General features: G+C 36.4%; 1 protein-coding gene across 27 annotated transcripts in view; it reads right to left on the bottom strand.

Moving 5' to 3' along the window:
* The window catches only part of CELF2 (CUGBP Elav-like family member 2), a 472,395-nt gene that overhangs the window by 273,854 nt on the left and 176,896 nt on the right, over positions 1-21,645 (bottom strand). For all 27 annotated transcript variants that reach the window (XM_056573270.1, XM_056573271.1, XM_056573276.1 and 24 more), the window contains exon 2: positions 1,351-1,547. In XM_056573270.1, the coding sequence (XP_056429245.1) occupies positions 1,351-1,547 (197 nt within the window). The remainder of the gene's footprint in view (positions 1-1,350; positions 1,548-21,645) is intronic.

Raw genomic sequence — 21,645 nt, 5'->3', positions numbered from 1 at the left:
ACATCACCAGCTTGTAATTGACTAGTTGATTATAGATCTTTTGGTGGTCTAAGTCCTGTTCAGTAAAAAGATTTTGCTAAGTGTACTGTGCTAATGACAGCGCCATTCTAATATTTTGATAGTGGGGGTATGGCTTGAAAAGCAGATGCTCAGATATCTTCTCAAAGAGAGATAAGCGAGCTTTGCTAAAGTTTAGGTTGCCTGGCTCGCTGGACTTTTGGAAAGTTTTCAGTTCACTTAGCTGTCTGGGAATGATTGGGTTGTAATTTAGCAACAGCTAGAGGCACACCATTTGGGAAAACACTGCCAGAAAGGGTCTGTTCACAAAAAGATATGCTAAAAACAGACAACATGAACAGACCCATACTTACCAACCTAGTTCCAGGCTGTGATCTTCTACTTCTATAGCTCAGCCTCTACATTACCTTTAGAGGTGAAGCTACAGAATCAGAGGCCCAAACTAGGAAGGAGGTTGGTAAGTAAGATCTTCAGTATACAATATACATCCAGGGCTGTATATTGTAAATACCCCCTCTCTCCCAAAGAGTTAATGCTACTAACTCTTCCTTTGCTGGGCTTGCTCATAGCGCTCAGCCCAACAAGAGGTAAAAACATTTGCTGTAGTTGTGGGTACAGTTCAGCCACGATATTGCCAAGTTCACACTAGCTGAACCTGGCAACGTTCAAAAGTTTGACGAACCGCTGTTTCCGCGAAGTTCAGATTGAATACGGGTTCAGGGGGAAGAGGGAAATGCTGTAGGGACCATGGCACCCCCTAAGTATACAAGACTAATTAACTCTCTGCTTCTGTACTGATCACACAGACTTAATGCTAGCCTAAGCACACCTCCCCAAAATGTCACATCTAAAGCCACCAGTATACAGCAAGACAAGACCAGTAAACAGTAACAACAAAGCATGCCTCCTCAAAGAAACCTTCAAAGATAAATCTAGAATATTTCAGATTAGTTTCTGTGACAGAACAATAGCTTTCATTTTCTCCTAATTCTACAGACTTTGTGTATTAAAATGAAAACCATAAAAATAATATCTCTGGCACCATTTGAAAAATATCACATGAAAAGTATTACTCGAGAACAAAGAAAAACAACATAAGCATTTCTAGGGTCTGAAGTGAACAACATGACTGACTATGATAGACTACACTATTTCTACACATTTACTTTACACAATCTCTAAGGTCTTTTATACTCTATGAAGATCTTAAACATACCTCAATTAATCCATCACCCCTATCTCAGATTTCCATTATATTTTATATTCTAAAAATATCGCTGAAACACAACATCGCTCACATCTTTTTAGGAAATTAACAAAGTATTTTATTACCTTTGCTTTGGGGTGGATTCTGACTTCTGTCTCGTAGGACGTTGATTTGATAGACGGCTCCATAAGGCTCAAAAAGGTCTTTGAGTTCTTTTTCTGACCACGAACGTGGGATCTGACCAACAAACATCTTAATGGCATCTGGGTCTGGCTGGTCTGAGTGATCCAAAGCTCCATTCATCTTGTTAGTTGTTCCGTTACTGTGGAGGAGGAAAACATACAAAAGCATTATTACAATTGACTATATAATTCAAAAGTCTTACCAAAACAGGTGCTGTCTGGAGAAAGGTCTCCATAAATAAAGAAAGGTTACATCTTTTAGGCTCTGACTTACATCTGACTAGAATCAGCAATGGAGATGTCATAAATATCACAGATGGTGTCCAAGTCAAGATATCAATAAAAAGACATTATACCAAACCATGCATGAGATAGCTCATCATGACTTTACAATGAAATATACTGCTGCTTGAGCTTCAAGAAATAAAATGCATTTGCCTAAGTTTTCTTCTTTGGCAGGATAAAAGAAAAGCCGGTTTTGGTAATAAAGTCATATGAAAAGAATATGAAACACTTGGCAATCTGTCAGATGACTAATGCAAGATGCCAGTGATGAATCTGGAGATTGTGTGAAGCCTCCATGTGTGCATTAAATTAGTCTAACTCTCTAGAATGCTGGAAATGGCTTTATACTGCTGATCGGATCCCACTCGCTCTCTGTACAAGGAATAAGTGAGCCTGAGAAATTTAGCCCACTGTTTGTTGAACAAAGGCTTCGATTCACAAGCAGAAGTGTGGAAAGCAGAAAACTTTCAGAATCCTGTTTGAAATGTGATGTGTGAGAACCTTTTTGCTGTCTCAAACTATTTTTAAAGCGTTGTGCTAAGATGAAAAATGTTTCATGTGAGCAAGGAACATCAGTTGTAACCAAGGCACGCTGCTTTATCTCAGCTGGGCATATATCTACTCTGTATGTGTGAGTGAGAGAATGACAGAGAGAGAGTGAAACAGATGGGGACACAAAGAGTCAGAGCACTTTAACTGTCAGGGATGAATTCCGGTATTGTTTGCCTATTAAAACGCCCTGAATGCCAGTTAACATTTCTAATACGCCCCCATTATGCCATATTTTCTTTAAAACATTATGTAGAAAAGAGTGTGTGCAGATGCATATAAAAGAAAATGCACTTTAGGAAATTTGGTGTAGGCAGCACTTTAGATTTCAGTGAATTAAATGATCAAATACATTAAAATCGAAAACTTATAACCGATCATGGAAAGTAAAGAATTCTGCAAAATTCCTATGAGAATTAAAAAAAGAGTACAATCATAAAACTTTATCAGTATATCTCTTATAAAAGCACCATGACCCTGTGTTCTGGATGACTTTAATGGGTTCTTTATTGCCAAATTATGGTACATTTATGTATACAGATGTAGCTGCCACCAATGTGAGTGACATGGTGGTGCCACATAACTATGGCATGCTACATACAGCCTTTGCAACCTACCCAGCTAGTGTATGTGAATTCAAATACACTTTATTGCCTATTCCCTATCAACATTCCCTGAGCAAGGCACTGTGGGGGAGATTTGTTAAAACATGTGCAACGGAAAAATTGCCCAGTTGCCCAGAGCAACCAATCAGATTGCTTCTTTCATTTTGCAAAGGCCTTGATAAAAATGAAATAAACTATCTGATTTGTTGCTATGGGCAACTGGGCAACTTTTCCTTTGCACAGGTTTTGATAAATCCCCCCCCGTGTGTGTGTACAGCAGCCTTAAAGTGAGCAGCGCTGCTGTATGCATTGACACTGACTCACAACATATTCTGGGCACTGACACACATTGACCACAGAATGTTATATGAGTTGTGAGGCATATAGTTCTGTAAGCTTCACTGCTTACAGTACAGGTTGGCCTTTGATAGGAGTCCCTGCTTCTGTATGTACATTCCATGGCGCACTACACCAACAGTGTAGCGTGCCTCCTGAAAACAGTATATGTGACCAATAATGTTGGCAGCAGCTACATCTACAGATATTCTTTTAATCACCATGATACATTAAGAAGAATTTTAGTACAAATAGAAATGTTTACACATTCTTACTACAGATTATGTCTTATGGCCTTCCTTATGGGTCTCTATGGCCTATATGTTGGAGCTCCAAATGTTGTTCTATATTATAAACCGCTATTTGGTCACATACTGCTTACTAATGTTCTGGCTACTAAATTGTCTACTGTCAAGGATACTGACAGGTTTCATTCTTATCTCTATGGACAGCCTAGCTTTACGCTTTTTTCAGAAAGAAAAAACAAAAAAGAAAATACATTTTTCATGATTCACTTTTATTTATTTATGAGATTTACCAGATAGGTTATAAACAGAAAGTACCTTGCATTAAATATAAACAATATTTATTTATTGATTATTTATTACAATGTACTGGAATATAGAGAATGTTAGCAGAGTAAAGGGGCCTATTATCTTGTATGCCATTATATTGTAAGTTGTTTCATACATAAGAAAGAATCACACAAGAGATTCACTGGAAAAGATTAAACCTGCTTTAACTGGCAATCTAAGGTACATTATATGGAATTTCTTTACAAATGAACTGTAGCTATTGATTGAGGCAGGGATTTATAATTGGACAGTAATACATTAGAGCTCTATCTGAATTCTCTGCATGTATTTCCAATAAATGGAGTATGACTCACCGTTCCTATACATAAATACCTTTATATTCCATATAATCTTCTTGAGAATACTTGAAGTCTAGCTGTATGTGTTGGCCTAGTTGACTTTGTCATCAGTACAAATGATTTAGTGCTGACAGTAAATTGTTATGCTGTGAATTACTAGTTCTTTATTCTACTTTTATATGTCACTTGCCTTTCTTCTGTGCTTGTTAGTTGATTAAACTGACTTATTTTATGCATTATCTGTAGTGATACATCTTGTGTGTGTTATGCCCATTTCCGTCAGTAGCTTACAATACAGATCTCAAGTACAATGACTAATTTATTCTGTGAGTCTGAACCTCATTCATCAATGTACTTTAGGCAAAGTAATCACAGTATTGAGGTGCCTCCTACCTACATTACAGCAACAAACAGCTAATACCAGCAAGACAATATAATGACAAGTATTAGGAGAACATTTACGACAAAGTCAGGCCCTAGCTCGTTGTCATGTAAGGTATAGAAAAAAAAAGTATGGTTCATATAGAATGCTATTAACAAGGTATGGCATATTAAAAATAGGCTATACCCCTAAGGCTTTTAAGTAAGAAGAAGCAGGCTACATGCTATCCCACCACCTGGAATGACCCCCCTGTGGCTATGTTATGATTAGAAAATGGAAATCCATCTATGGTTGAGACAACTGAATAGAATAGAGAAGTTTTTTTTTACACAATGTTTATTTATTATTTATATTACCCTCTGGTTTTCTACACCCATCAGTAGAATACAATTTTATTAGCACATCATTATAGAATCTATGGGCAAGGTGGATTCTTCTAAGAATCTACTGTCACACATGCATAACAACTGGATCCTTCTCCAAGGAAAGGTATATATAGAATGTAAACCATAATGTGTAACATTGGCCAAAGATGGAAAATCAAGCTATGGCCAAGATTTTGATACTTCTGCTACCCCATCAATGTCTAATATGGGCAGACCATATATAACATGGGCAGACCTGTGCACAATAGGAGTGCCGATCTAGTAGATGTGGGCAGGGCATCACTAGATTGGTTGTTCAGCCAATTGCTTAATTGTCGACCATACATCTCCCATCACATGGGAAGATATGCGGCCATGAATGGTTATGTACCAAGCTTAAAATGTGTGGTCAACAAACGAGTTTTGCTCATTCATCGCCAATCGCTGTGCCTATTACACAAGGAAATTTCAGCCAGTATGTCCGAATGCCACTTTGTATAACAGGACCCTAACTTTTTCTTTTTTTGCTTTGGTCTCAGGCAGTGTATGGCTCTTAAGCACCTTGTTAATTAGACACCAAGGAATCTGCCTAAGAAATACTTTTTCTGCGGCATTATATGCCATCCAGAAGTAGGGGTACATCATCTTTTTTAGACTCTTATGTGGCTCTTGAGAACACCATTCTTTTGTCATGCTCTAGTTGTTGCCTAGCTTAGGCTAACTAAAGACTTCTAGAATGATGGACTATAGGTGAATAAGTTGGTGGTTAAAAACTATTGTTTTACAAAATGCCATCTTGATGGCAGGGCATTAAATGTAACCTTTTTACTCATCGTAAACAATCATTATTTACTGATACAATAGCTATGCATAGTAATAATACTAATATTATGAAATAAAATGTTAATTTCACCTCATTTTCCCCATATACAATATTAAGAAAGTATTTTGTACAAGCCTAGGAATATATTAGAACTTTGAACACACAAGAAGTTTCACATACAGTATAGAACAGAAATGAAAATAAAAATCAATAGGACAAGTAGCCTCTGTTTTCATAAGATCTGCTCTTTATTAGACAAGATCTAGGCAATTTAGACAATCTCTAGACTCCAGCTTGTTTATCACAAAGATTTCCATTGGGGTTAAGGTTATTGAGACCATCGATCGGCTGCAAGAGAGAAAGTCCTACAAGCTTCCTATTTAGATGAATACTTGTTATTAGACACATAGAGAAAGGAGAAAACAAATAATAATCTCCACATTCAGCTTACTTTGTCATTTTACTGTGCAGTACCGGCTATTGTGAGAAGAAAAGCTAGGAACATGGATCTTCACACTGCAATATAGAGCCATAACATTTCAAGACTCTCGCAGAGGAAGGGTCCCAGCTCTATAAATATCTTAATACTATGAGTGTTCGGGCTCATAACTGTGGTACATACACTTTAAATTGGCAGTAACATTTTATATCCAATTATTACATTATGCTTTAGGATGCAGCACTGTACAGAAAAGGAATCTCACTGCCTTTGTGCCATGCTTTTTTAAGCTTTAGAATAAAACTACTATACTATGAGGATTCAAAAATTCTGTGCAAATAATGAGCAGAATTATCCAAGATATCCTTTAGTACACAGCTGCAATGTCACCCATCATGCCCCTTTTCTTTCTTGGTGTCCTCTACTGAAGGCATTGTTCATATTGGTGTTTTAGGGGTTGATAGGATCCATGATGGATTTCATAGCTGACTCTATTCTTCAGTGATCATGGAACCATGATCCCAGTGTGAATATCTCCTCATCCTATACTGAATATTGTAATAAGGGCATAACTGTGCCCTATTTGCCATAGATGGGATCTTAGAATGGTACAGTATAGTAAATAGGAATGACAATACAACTGCACAGCATGTCATAGTTTTTAGGCCATAAACTAGAACATACATTAACTAGAACATGTGTCTAATAGTATTGTATACATTACAAATAGGAAGATAACTTATTATGGTAAATTACTGAAAAAGTAACTTTTAATGAACTAAATTGACTGTACCAGAACTCAATGGACCAGCTTTATCAACCTGTACAAGACACAAACTGTTGCCCATGACAACCAATCACAGCTTAGCTTTCATATCTTAAAATAAAGTTAAGCTGTGATTGGTTGCCAATAACACATTTTTTAAAAAGTGTGTGTATATTTTCTCTATTCTTACATTTTCGTGTTTTTTTGTTATAATTGGCAAAACAAAAACAAAAAACAGCTAAAAAAAAACAAATAAATAGCTGCCTAAATGACTGCTGAAAATGAAAGCTTGAACTAAGCCTCATTCTTATACATTTTTGCCCTAAATTTGACCATCCTCTGAAATTTGAGGGACACAGATTCAGATCTGTTCAAACAGCAGCAATAATATTTGGTTAGCACTTCCTGGGCGAAATGTTATTAGGATCTAATACTGTACAAGTGACATCATTTTTTCTCTCTACATGATAGACATAAAAACAATACAGTAGATGGGAACAATGAAGCGGTTTACATATTACACACAACTAGTGTATTCTTTATGGTTTGGATTTCACCATGCAGAATCGTTAGAATTTATAATAAATATGTTGTTATTTTTTTCAAGCAAACATGAGATCATAAATGTTGGATTGTAGTAGACTGCTGACAGCAGTAAAGCAGGGACCCTGGTGCAAACTCCGCTCTCAGCATCTTGTAAACATGGGCTAGTCACTTTATCTCCTTGTGCCTAAGGCAGCAAAACACAGATTGTAAACTTTGCAGGGTGGATTCATACACTCTATTCCCATTGCCAAACACAGTATGCCACTAACTATATTGTAATTGGGAAACACATTCAGTCTCATAGGGGATCATGTGAAATGTTTTATATTGTTAGTTAATGTTGTCATTACTGTATTAAATATCTACGTGAGTCTACAAGCATAAGCTAAATGGTCATCTTTTGACTAGTAAACCCATACCTCCGAACTTTTTGGATGGCCAAAGAGGGACCCTTTATACATTGCCTAAAAGTTTCATTTTGACATGCTTTTCTATGTTCCTCAATACTTTTTATTTCAATTATTAGCCCAGAATTCATCTGAATATAAAAAAAAAAAATATTTACATTACACTAGAGGATAGAATAATAATATGCAAGTTGGCGGTCTATGTTACACTTAGGGCTCACTCACATTTTGGAATGTTTGTATGGAATCTGCACATCAATTCGTTCATAAATCAATGTAGAAATGCAAATGCAAATCTATTCCACAGGTCAAGAAGAGGGACTCTTCAGGAGAAAAGAGGGTCAAAAGAAAGGAGATATAGTAAAGCTTATATTAATTCTAAGTACTCTATATTTATTGTCTGCCTGGGATGAAAGCAAAATGAGGAAGCAGATTGGTTGACACAGCCTATCAATCACAATGAGGGGGCGTAATTACAGCCCAAACAGAGAGGATTAAAAGATGATGGCTCCTATCCAGCGGACTACTTATGGGCTGGTAGGGAAAGACCTTTCAAACTTCATATCTTCGCCATTGCTATTGGCAGGAACGTCTCCCAGGCATGGCAAGGAAAAAGATTTTACCATAAATAACACATTGCCACACATTATATATGGTGATAGATTCCCTTTAAAGGAATGTGCCATCCAAAAATCACCTAGGCCCAGATTCATCAATGAACCTAACCCACAAACTGTGTAGTTTGTATAACAACCAATCACAGTTCCGCTTTCCTATCTTAATAAGCTATGGCAAAAGAAAAACTGAGCTGTGATTGGTTTCTCTGGGCAAAACTAGACAGATTTAGGTTCAGACAGAGTATTTTGGCACTTATTTTTTTTCAAATCAAGTTTTCAAAGTTAGTATGTTTTGTAGATATGTGTATTTTGGTGGTGTATTTTCTTCCTATGTTAATTTTTTTTATCCTGAACTCTACCAGTTTTCAATGTGGCCACTAAGCCAATAAACAGACACTTCTTGTTATGTAAAGACAGCATATCAGCATTCTCCACATTATTAGAGGATTACAATAAAAGGTAACACCTATATAAACATAATAGAGGATCCACCATCTACAATAGGTGCTGTAAAGCATATGTCTAAATGCTGTTAAAAGCAGGTCAGACAAGATGGTTACCCCCATTATCATGTGTAGGAAATAAAATAATCTACAATCAGAAAATAAAAATGGGTAAGAAAAAAGAATATGTGTCAGCATAAGGTTTTAATTAGTAAAAAAAAAAAAAAGGCAATACATTCCCTATAAAGGTGCATCCCCATGTAGACAAGTATGGGATGTCCTGTGGATATAGCATAAATATCCAATAAATGCAAGTCTCTTACTACTATACTGCTGCTTGTGCTGCTTATGGGGCCCCCCCATAAGGGGAGAGGGTTGTCTCTGGTATGGGGGCATTGTGTTTGGCCTTGTTATAGAACATTTTTTTATTTATTTTACATGCAAATGTATTATACATTGATCATACATAACATTTAAACCACTGAAAGGTAAAGATTTTAACAATAACTCACAATACCACTATTACTAAATCCGAATATTAATATTTGGTTTCAATGAGACAGCTGATCGGTGTATGGAGGTACAGTTATTATACCTGTGTGCATGGAAAATTATCATTATGTTTTTTTTAAATATAGAGTACATGGTGTTATAAGCTGCTTTTATCATATGTGTGTGTATATTATAGTCATCTTTTAAAAATTAAGAAGCTGTTCATTTAACAAAAAAAAAACAAAAAAAACTTGCTTGTGTTTAAACGGTTTCTCTTGTTTTGATGCAGTTATGCTTGTGGTTTTGAAAATGAGAAGTAGAACAATTTATGCTGAACATGTAAAGTCAGATGACACGACAGATGGCAATAATAGGAATCTAAGGGTTTAAAGCATGCATTCAGTAGTAATCACTGGTCGTAAGTTTAAGATGGACTTAAAAGCAGTGTTTATAGTTGCCATGGCTGTTTTATAAATAAAAATTGAATTATTTGGAGCTCTGAAGGGCATTTCAACTTAAAACATCACTGGAATTTCAAAAGATATTTCAGAGGAGCTGGAGATAAGAACGTTACACTGATCGTCATTTTGAAGTCTGCGCAACTGCCAGTTCTTTAATGCATGATGTAGATGAGGTTTTCATCCAAACACTTCAGTTTTTAAGTCATGACAAAAAAGAAAAGTTGGCAATGCTCCAAAAAAATCCTCTGACTTATCTGTTGTTTTTATGAGCATGCGTTTGGGGGGGATTTGCAATGCAAATCTTTTTTTATCCATAACATAAAAGTAACACAGTTTTATGGATAGTTTTTCCACCCCATTACATATTGCATATTTAATTGTCAATGTGGGGATTCTATAGTTTTCATATGCGTTGTCTATACAGAAGAACATGAGAATATGACATCTGAGTGTCCATAAACTTTTGAAGTGTGGCTAATGCTTGCCTTCATGATCCTTACCTCAACAACTTGACCCCTTTATAACCACTGCTCTTTCCACATAATCCTCATCTTCTATTCTAAGTCACAGCTCCCTATCTTGTACTTGAGGTTGTAAACACTAATGTGATACGCAATGATTGAAGGATGAAGAATACGATTCAATATATCTTATATATAAGAGGAATGTCAAGATGTAGATTGATTAAATTCCAAAATATGTCCTAGTATATATTTTTTTTATCTGTGCAGAATTTTAGAAATATTGTTGATGAAGTATTATATGTGGTTATATGTGATCATTCTCTTTTACATATCCGCACTTCCTGCTGCTATTTCATACTGAATTCCGCAAAAAATGGATCAGTCAATTAAGGGCAAAGAGTATGCGGACCTTGGCCGCGACAAAGAAAGTTTTGAATATGACTGATAATATCTCATGCTGCTTATTATCTGCACACATATACTCTCTACACGCTTGAAGTAATGTTACATTCATTATGCTCCAATGTGAAAACCATCATTTTAGTTCCATTGAGAGAGCTTAGTCTTCGCTACCAAATATTTGCAACTTCCTTCCATGTTTCAATGGTCCACTTAGCGAAAACATCCTTTGGACACCCTAAATGAATGCTGTTGGCGCTGGGCCAACGCATAATGTTTTCTCTGACATCAGTAATTAACTCTTTAAATAAGGAGATTATAAATTGTATAAACATACAGCTCTAGAACAACAGTTCATATCAGGGCTAACAAATGCAGAGTTGTGGTCCAGAAAACATCCCTAAAAGCCTCTTCCTGTGAACCAGTGTAGCTAACAAACAAAAGACATACATTTTTTTGTATCTGTGAAAGCTCTGTTTCAATAAGAAATGACAGGTTAATACTTTGCCAAGGAAGACTCTTGAGCGTTATCCAAATTAAGGGCCAAGCATTTGGATACAGCTAACATTGTTCAAGCTTCATCCATGTTTTACTGTCTGAGTCATTGCCCGATGGCAACTGGATGTTCAGCTACAATTCAGAAATCATCTTTTGTGTGCAGGGCCTGGCATTTTGGAACAATAGCCTGCCATGTCCTAATGATATATGGAGCATGGAATGCGCTTTAACAATACAGCTAATGGCAACGTGAAGAACACTGCTAACTAGCAATGCGTTGTGTTTGACAAACCATATTGGCTCTACATTGCTATATCGTGGAATTTAAATGCAAAACATAATGAAATGGGGCTAACTGCTAAAACGTTACCATACACATGAATTATGTTCTAAAAATATTAAATCAACCGACACTCAGATCCAGTACCCTCTGAAACCCTGCATTTACTTATCTATGGGTTCTTGAGCTAAATTATTTTAGCGCATTATATTATTATAATAATGGTTATAAAAACATCTAATCTATATTCAAACATATGTAGAAATTTATGAGATCAGAGGGTATTGTATAGCTGCATTTGGATAAATAAGACTAAGTCTTAGAAAAAAAAATTGGGATAGTTGGAAGGGGTCTAGAAGTAGCTAGACACGCCTGGGCACCAATGCAAAATCTCCGAAAGGGACCCTACCTACCATATGCCATATTTGATACTGGTACTTTCTAATGTGGTATTAGGGCCTCTGTGTGACATCTACTTCCCCCCTGCCTCCTCTCTATAAATAAGCTGCAGGGAAGAGTTTGAGGAATAACTGTGGCCTACAGCAACCATTAAGTAAACTTTTATCAAACATTCATATCCTTATAAGCAACATTTTAAATGTACTACTAAACAAATGTAATTACATAAGTGTTTTATATGTGTACATCAGGGCTAGATAAAATCTTAGGAGTCATATTGCAAACGTTCTTAGACATTTTGTGCTGGAGACAAGATTCTAATGGTGTCCAAGAACGCTCTTACTGCTTATTTATTAAGAATGATCAAACTGACTCAAAATAGTTAAATACTATATTTTTTCCACCCCTGGTCTACAATAAAACATACAGCAAATAGTCACAGCATTAAAGTCAAAGTCAAGTGGAGTGATTATGTGACAAAGACACCTGTCGAGGGGTAGGATATATTAAACAGCAAGTGAATAGTCAATTCTTGCATTGGAAGCAAAAATATGAAACACAAAAACTCAGCTGTTATAACAAGGGTTAATGTTGGTTGCTAAACAACTAAGGGCCCGTTACATGGGCCTGTGTATTAGGGCCAGTGATCAGCCAGAGAATCTTTTGCCAGTTTCTACTGATTGATCCACAAAAAATTGGGTATAGCATGCTATGGCTGAAGCTTTGATAGATTTTTTTTTTTTTCATCTATGTATTTATACGGCCTGATCACTTAGTCTTCAGAAATATGTAAAAGCTATATTTACTTACATTTTGAAGGAAAATAATGAAAGTGCATGCTATTTTTGTATTTCTAGAATTCCAGCTTTTTCTGTCTACATCATCTCTTTATGTCACTGCTCAATATATAGCTTTTAAATACAGCCTAGAGTGGCATTATGCCTGGTGCACAGCAGCACTTCAGCACAGACTAAAGTCAAAATGGCTAATGACCTTTTCTGCCTAATTATGTGTATGAAAAATTTTATGGTGAAATATTTTTGCGAAAACTTGACTTTTCCAGAATAACATACTTTAATGTCATGACTGTATAGTTGCATAGCATAAAAGGAAATGGAGGATAATGGTATGCTAATAATACAGGCACAATCATATAGGCTGTATGCTGTCATGTACAGTTGCTAATCTGTCTGACAATATAATTAGTAAATGTGTTAGAAAAATCAATACCTAGCACGGCACAAAACGTCACTAGAACCATAGAAGATGGTCAGCGGAAAAAGACTACTTGTTCCATCTAGTCTGCCTTTATAATATTTAATTTACATGTTTATTATAGGATAGATATACTGTATGTTTATCTTAGAATATACATACTGTATGCTTATCCCTGGCATGTTTATATTTACATACTGTGGATGAACTACAACTTCCGGAAGTTTGTTCCAAGCATCTACTACTCTTTCATTAAAATAATGTTTTCTCACATTTTGATTTTTATCCCAACTAACCTTAGATTGTGCCCCCATATTCTTGTGTTTAACTTCTTTCTTCAAAGCCTTATTTAATACTTTAACACATTTAAAGGTTTTAATCATGTTCCACTTCCTCTTCTTTCCTTTAAACAATACAGATTTAAGGGGGAGGGGGTATTTATCATCCCCAAAACAGCAAAAAAAAAGTCAAATGTGGCTTTACAGGAAGCAGCAAGGAAGTCTGGTTTCAGCTGAAGGGGGGCAAATTTTTGACTTTGACAGCTTAGAGCAGGAAGATCCTTCAGGAAGTGCTCATAGCCCCCTAAAAAGTCAGTTTTTTTTCCCTTGCACTTTCCTTTTTTTCCTCCTCACCTTCTAAAAATCATGATACTTTCAGTTTTCCACCTACAGACCTATATGAGGGCTTGTTTTTTGCGCTACCAATTTTATTTTTTAAAGACATTAATCATTTCACCACAAAATATTTGTGGGACAAAATAAAATAAAACAATAAAAAATAAAAAAATTAATAAAAAACATTGTAAAATTTTTGGCTGCTTCCGCTTCTATGCAGTATACGCCAACTCCTGCACAGTCTGTGGTGCAATGTGGCGTTGGTGGATGGAACGAAACATGATGTCTCAGGTGTGCTCAATCAGATTCAGGTCTGGGGAATGGGCGGGCCAGACCATAGCATCAATGCTTTCCTCTTGCAGGAACTGCTGACGCACTCCAGCCACATGAAGTCTAGCATTGTCTTGCATTAGGAGAAACAAAGGGCCAACCGCACAAGCATATGGTCTCACAAGGGGTCTGAGGATCTCATCTCGGTATCTAATGGCAGTCAGGCTACCTTTGGCAAGCACATGGAGGGCTGTGCAGCCTCCAAAAGAAATGCCACCCCACACCATTACGGAACGACCGCCAAACTGGTCATGCTGGAGAATGTTGCAGGCAGCAGAACATTCTCCACAGCATCTCCAGACTCTGTCAGGTCTGTCACATGTGCTCAGTGTGAACCTGCTTTCATCTGTGAAGAGCGTAGGGTGCCAGTGGCGAATTTGCCAATCTTGGTGTTCTCTGGAAAATGCCAAACATCCTGCACGGTGTTGGGCTGTAAGCACAACCCCCACCTGTGGATATTGGGCCCCCATACCACCCTCATGGAGTCTGTTTCTGACCATTTGAGTGCACACATGCACATTTGTGGCCTGCTGGAGGTAATTTTGTAGGGCTCTGGCAGTGCTCCTCTGGCTCCTTGCACAAAGGCAGAGGTAGCGGTCCTGCTGCTGGGTTTTTGCCCTCCTACGGCCCCCTCCATGTCTCCTGATGTACTGGCCTGTCTCCTGGTAGCACCTCCATGCTCTAGACACTGCGCTGACCGACACAGCAAACCTTCCTGCCACAGCTTGCATTGATGTGCCATCCTGGATGAGCTGCACTACCTGAGCCACTTGTGTGTGTTGTAGACTACGTCTCATGCTACCACTAGAGTGAAAGCACCGCCAGCATTAAAAAGTGACCAAAATATCAGCCAGGAAGCATAGGAATTGAGAAGTGGTCTCTGGTCATCACTCCTTTATTGGGGGTGTCTTGCTAATTGCCTATAATTTCCACCTGTTGTCTGTTCCATTTGCACAGCAGCATGTGAAATTGATTGTCAATGAGTGTTGCTTTCTGAATGGACAGTGTGATTTCACAGAAGTGTGATTGACTTGGAGTTACATTGTGCTGTTTAAGTGTTCCGTTTATTTTTTTGAGCAGTGTATAATAAACCCATATTAAATAATACAGTAGTGAAATGTACTTGTCCTTGAATTTTTTCATTGTTTCCTTGTATTAACACATGAACAGATGAAACCTCTGGTAATTTTGCTGTCTAAAGTACCATCCATCTGAATAAATAGAAATCAGATGTTCTAAGGATATCAGCAATGTTAGAAAAGTAAAATCTTCTTTAAACTTTGACCTGAAGCCATTCTATTAGCAGGGTTTTTGACTCTGTTTGCCGCATCTGGTACACTGACTATGCACCGTGGCTTGTTTATATATCTGTCTTATTGCCTTGCCCAAACACAGGCAGATGGAAGCTTTCAAAATCAAATTAATTTCAGATTAATGCAGGTTTGGAGTAACACCAGCTTTCCTTTTCTTCTTTCCTTTTTTTCTTTCTTTTCTTGAGTCATGAACCTTAAGTATTAATGATAAAGGTAAGACTGACCATCAGTGATGCCCTAACTTTCAGTTTTTTTGTAAACAAGGTGACTTATTCCCTTTATAAAGTACCAAGGTGACCTTTATGGTGTCTCATAGTAAGTTCCGCATTATAACTCTGAGGAGGTTGGTTTACAATGACTAATTTCTTCTTATTAGGAATATCACAGTCAATTAAAAATAATTTTATACTTCAAATGACTTTACTTTTATATTAGTGAATTCCAGCAACTTTCACAGTTATCTTACTGGGTGTAGGTGTTTCTTATTAATTATGTATCCAAGAGAAGATCACACTTTGTGCCAATTTTGTGTGAACATATGCTTAGACTGTATTGTAAAGTCAATGATGCAGCAAAGTTCAAAAACAAGAACATTGATACGTGGCAATACACTGGGTAAAACTTCAATTAATACATAAAGGTTCAGATTTCCCTTTGTTTGATGTTTAATTGTGAGTTTAGCCCAAAACTTAATCTTGTTTTGCTATTGAGAGCATTTTGCCATTGAGTTGTATTTGTAGTAGTCTTGTATACAGATATTGATGCACAACTTAAATAAAAGAGATGTTACTTTTTATTGACAGGTGTACAATAAAGCAAGCGCTGAGATCTGAAAGCGCTTGCTTTATTGTAAGCCAAATGCTCTATTTATTGTGAAAGTTCTTCACATACAACTCTTTGTAAACAGGAGCAGAATGCTTCCAGACGTGGCAATTGATAACAATTGTCACCTTTGGCTAATGTGTCTGATTTTTATATGTCTCGCAGGCATTAACAATGTCCTTTCCAGACGTGCTACATCAACAAATGGTTTTATAAAACTTTACAAGATATTGGCTATGCATCATTACAATAAAAATAATGTGAAAAAAACTCCTCCTCTTACAGGCTAACTCCCTGGGGCATTTGTTTGTGGAAAACAGCATAAAAGCAAAAAAAAAAAAAAAAGAGGAAAAAACACACACACAAAAAAAAAAAAAATGTTTTCCTTCTGTCTCAGCCTATACAAGAGTGAAAATAAAGGCTCCAGTTATGTATTTGATTAATGTAGCATAACATGCAATGGTTTCTAAGGCAAAGGAAAACACAAAGAGTTTCATAAGAAAAGGACAGATTTCTGATCTAAATTGTTTCCAAGTTTAAGGGAGTTCTAAAACATTTTATACTTTTATACATTTTATTACTTTATTTTGTAATATCACACAAAAATAGCACTAGTGGTCACACATGCCAACTAGCTCAGTCTAGAATTCTCTTCACCGGTTGTAGACGGATATGTGCTGTTGTCCAGGACATCCAATAGGAAATAGTGTCCTAGTAGTGGCTTCTCTTCAGCTCTAAAGCCAATAAATGGATGTTCTTTAAAGGAATCAAAAGAACATCAGGGAGGTGGTGATATAATGGCTACTTTGGTAACTGATGAATTCTTAGACAGGGTGTTCTAAGGACTCTATTAGACAGAGTGAGTCCCACTGTAAATAGGCAACACTCTAAGGGGGAGATTTATCAAAACCTGTCCCAAGGAAAAGTTGAATAGGCCTCTGAAAAATGAAAGAAGCAATCTGATTGGTTGTTATAGGCAACTCAGAAACTTTTCCTCTGGACAGTTTTGATAAATCTCCCCTATTACATGGCTCAAGAGTTGTGTGCAAACACTCCATAGTTTGCCTGGCACCTCCCAGAAATAAGCAATTGCCCGCACACCCCCTAATATTATTGTTCGGGTTACTGACAATGATTTTTAAGCAGGTCAAAATGACATGACCATGAGACAAATGAGCCTTTGGTCATTTGTTGGATGCTCCCTGGCCCTATTACACGCAGCGATATCGGCCTGTTCAACTGATAATTGCCATATGTAATAGGGCCCTAGGAGTAGACAGTTTAGGATTGCTCCAGATTTAACACATTGCCTCCTGCTGTTTGTCATCTTTAGACTGCACAGTCTAGGTTTGCACAGTCTATTAGTGTGCTTGGTTTTATGCCAGATTTTAGTGCATTTAAGACCCCTTTTTGGCAAGGCCATTTCCTCTTTGCAGTAAGCCATTTCTCTTTGTTGAGTAAGGCCCAAATATGTCTAAATGTGCCTAAAATACATTGAAAATATGGTGTACATCATGTCAGCCCTTTCTTTAGATGCAATTTGTACCACACTTAGCAGTGTGTCATTTTTATATACACTCTCTAAGTTAGAACTAGATATCAACCAGTTTTGAGCTGGGTTAAGTTGCATATCCAACTTAATGGATAAACCCTTTTAGTAGATATAGTGACCTTTTCAACAACTATCTCATATCTATTAAAACAACTTTTATCCATGTAGAAACCTGAACAGAACACACTGTTCCATCTATGTAATCCATATTAGCTCTTTGGAGAATTAAAGGGTGGACTTCACAGGACATAGATCTTCATGGTGCTTTCAGATCAAAGGGTCTATATGAATGTATAAAATTCCTTTAACTATACTGAACAATAATTGCTCCATAACTAAAGTACCTAAACACTTTATCCACATTCTTTCTTTAACCACTAGTACTAATTTGGATAGAAACAATTGCCTATTGATTACCTATTAAAGATCATACTCTCTTGACTAATCTAGTAGAAGTTGCAAGAGATCTGCATATTAAAGTTTAGAGAAAAATTATAAATACTTAGACCACTAGCTCATATCATGATGCAAATGTCAGGCTTAGGAACTGTCAATCTCATAGGATGCCTTTATTATCTTACTTGTTTCCATTGCAATTTGGGTTGCCATGGAGATGCGACAGCCAGTTCCAGAAAATTATAAGATAAATGTCAGGCAGTGATAACAGTGTTAATGAAGCTTCATTGACAGGCAGCTCCATGCTTCATATAATAAGCTTATTTTCATTAGCATATGGCTAGTTATCAGAACAGAAATGAATTATGTCCACAGATATATATATATATATATATATATATATATATATATATATATATATAATCCACACAAAGAGGTTCCACAGCACTCCAAAGTAAATAAACCAAACGTGTTTATTGACCCATGGTCAGTAACGTTTTGACAGCGTCACACTGTCTTTCTCAAGCATATATATGTATATATATATATACATATATATATATATATATATATATATATATATATATATATATACACTTAATATTTCTTCTTATGCAATATCCATTTTGTATATATCACTTTGTATTTCACCTTATATACAGAAATGTGCCTTGGTAAGTATGATTTTTTATCGTCTGCTAAAATAATAGGGAATGATCTTATTTCTTCTACTCCAGCAATTAACTTGCTTCTTTCATGGGAGATTTTTCTAGTCATGCATACAGTGATGTGTTACAGTCTTGCTAAAATTTAGAAAAAACACCAAAAAGCTTAGAAGAATTGATATGTATATACATATATATATATATATATATATATATATATATATATATATGTGTGTGTGTGTGTGTGTGTGTGTGTGTGTGTGTGAAAATTATGCATTTTGCTTGCCTTATCTTACCTAGAATTGCTTGTGAACATCATTTTTTTTATTATTATTCATGATTTCTTTTTTGATAAAAGAGCATGGCCATATAAGCAATAGACAGGAGTAGTGCTCATGCACAACATTTATTATATTCATTCAGATGTATGCAACTATGTGCATGCCGGTACAGTTGCATATATTTGCATACATTTGCATACACTTGTACTTAAAACTTTGCTTTTTTAATACAGCCGAGGCTGTGGTATCTCAACGTATACTCACCAAACATATGCCGACAGGGAACTCTTGGCATACATTTCTCTGTATATACACGCCAACTAAAATGCTGAAATGTGATATAAATTTAGCCTTAGAGGGACAACACTGCTAACAATTAAGGACTTGGAATAAGTATTAGACCCAACCGACCAATGCCCAAATGAAGAAAAGACTGAGAGTTAGATATTTCCTAACGTGAATGTGGAAAGCAGATGGCCATTGACAGTGCCAATTGGTGACATGATGATATAATTATAAATATAAGAACCATGCAGACATTTTGTAACAGTGGTGTGGGTATCCTTGGCTTACAATAAAGTGAAAAAGTAATTCACCTAGCCTGGCTCTAGACTTGCCAAATCTAGGAAAAATTTTTTATTCAGTTCTGGCGGAGAAACATGATGAACCTAAACCATGTTTGAATAGTTGAAATAACTGACACAGTCCACAAAGCATTGGCAATGTTTCTGCAACAAAGAGTAAATATTTAAAACAATTGTATTTTACTTTTAAAACCATCACAGAACATTTAATATACTCTGCTTGTGTAAAGACAAATAGAGTCCTTTAGAAAGGAACAGGCTAAATTATAATAATTATTTATTTATTTATTATATCAGGAAAACTGAACACTTGTACTGTTTATTTATGGCAAAAAAATAGGTATGGCCCTTGTAATTCTAGAGGAGATATATGACACGTGGCCCTAGGAATCTGATTCTATCCCTGGCACTCTCCATCCAACTATGCCCTATACTTATGCAGAGTTATCACCCAAAAAAGGTGGCCCTGCTCCGGAATCTTACCCTTGTGGCCCTGTTACCAGTCTAGGTGTTATGGTGATCATAACCACCTACTTACCAGTTTAAATAGACCAGACACATCACATGATCTACAAACAGGAAGTATGTCACTAGACTTCCTCCTACCAGTCAAATCACATGTCTGCCAAACAGAAAGTATGTACTTTAGCATTTTAAAGATGCAAATAAAGGTTATGTTTTAGCTTGTTCTTTTCTGATGGATAGTTTTTTTTTACTTTTTAAACATTACCCAGCAGTCAACCTGTGCAAGAAAAGCCAAAACCAAACCAGATTTTTTTTTCTTTCCATTATTTTTGAATATGAAGTAGTAATTCTGTGATACTGACTATGAAGAATATTCTACTCACTGTAATAAAAAAAAAAGGAAGGGTTATCTGTGTCCGTCCTTTATCACAATGGTGATAAATGACTTCCACCTGGAAAACAGATCACATTTGCACTGAGAACCTGGCGCTCTTCTTGAGTTATTGCTAATTAATGCAGGTGTTGGAAAGAGCTAAGATTCCATTATTGTAATGGTCAGTGTGATTGTGATTGATCCCCACTCCCTACATGTTGAGGGTATTAACTGTCCTGGTTTCATTGCATCCAGCCCTCTTTAATAGAACAGTGTCCAATATAGCCTTACCAGTGCAATGCAAATAGAGCAGAGTTTAGTTTGTCATGTCATTAATCATGCCGTGCAAATCAGCTTTAATCCTCAAAGGAAGTTGTCAAAATGCGATTCAGGTTCTACACAGTTTTAGGCAGAGATTCCACACTTGAGTTGCCTGACAAAGCTCACAAGTCTAAGTTGGACTGTGTATATATCTCCTTATTCATAGTCTGAAAGCTACGAAAACATTATTTCAAATATTTCTCCAATCCAACATTTATTATGATCATATTACACCCAGTGATGAGAAAAGTACACTGGGAAGTAAAACATATCATCATGCTGAAAGCATTGACACTTCAGATATCTACTGGAATAATTTCAGCACATTCTGGCTGAAAAAAGCATGATATCTTGTAATCTAATCTTGTCATCAAGACCTAGGTACATGATGCAATAGGCAATACATCCGAGTGTGAGGAGCTTTACTAGAGGCAGCTAATAGTGAACTGACAATTATATTACTGTGTATAAAAGAGCTATACAAATCGCATATAAACATGCAATGTATGATTTTATAGCAAATACTTGTGTTTATTATCGGAATTTTTTTATTTTTCCTCCATACCAACAGAATAATTTATAGTCTAAACTAGAATTGCAATGAGATAGGTCTTGTTTCTAAATGATAAATGATAGGAAATTTGTCAACTGTATTTGTTGCTAAGTGATACAGACAATATTAGATAGGTGTTAAGATATAAAAGCAAACTGTACCTTTCCTGGAGCTGATGGTGGCTGCCAAACCTAGAAAATGTTTTCATTTCTCAGTAAAGTGTCAGGGAGGCAGGCTGAGCTGCTTAAGTGCCACAGCCTGAAATACCTCCTTGCTTGCCCTCACCTACCAGCCCCTCCTTGACTGATGTATAGAGTCCTGTAT

Source organism: Hyla sarda, chromosome 4, assembly GCF_029499605.1.
Source record: "Hyla sarda isolate aHylSar1 chromosome 4, aHylSar1.hap1, whole genome shotgun sequence".
Lineage (NCBI taxonomy): Eukaryota > Metazoa > Chordata > Amphibia > Anura > Hylidae > Hyla > Hyla sarda.
Note: the sequence above shows the minus strand (reverse complement) of the source record. Positions and strands in the feature narration are given on the sequence as shown.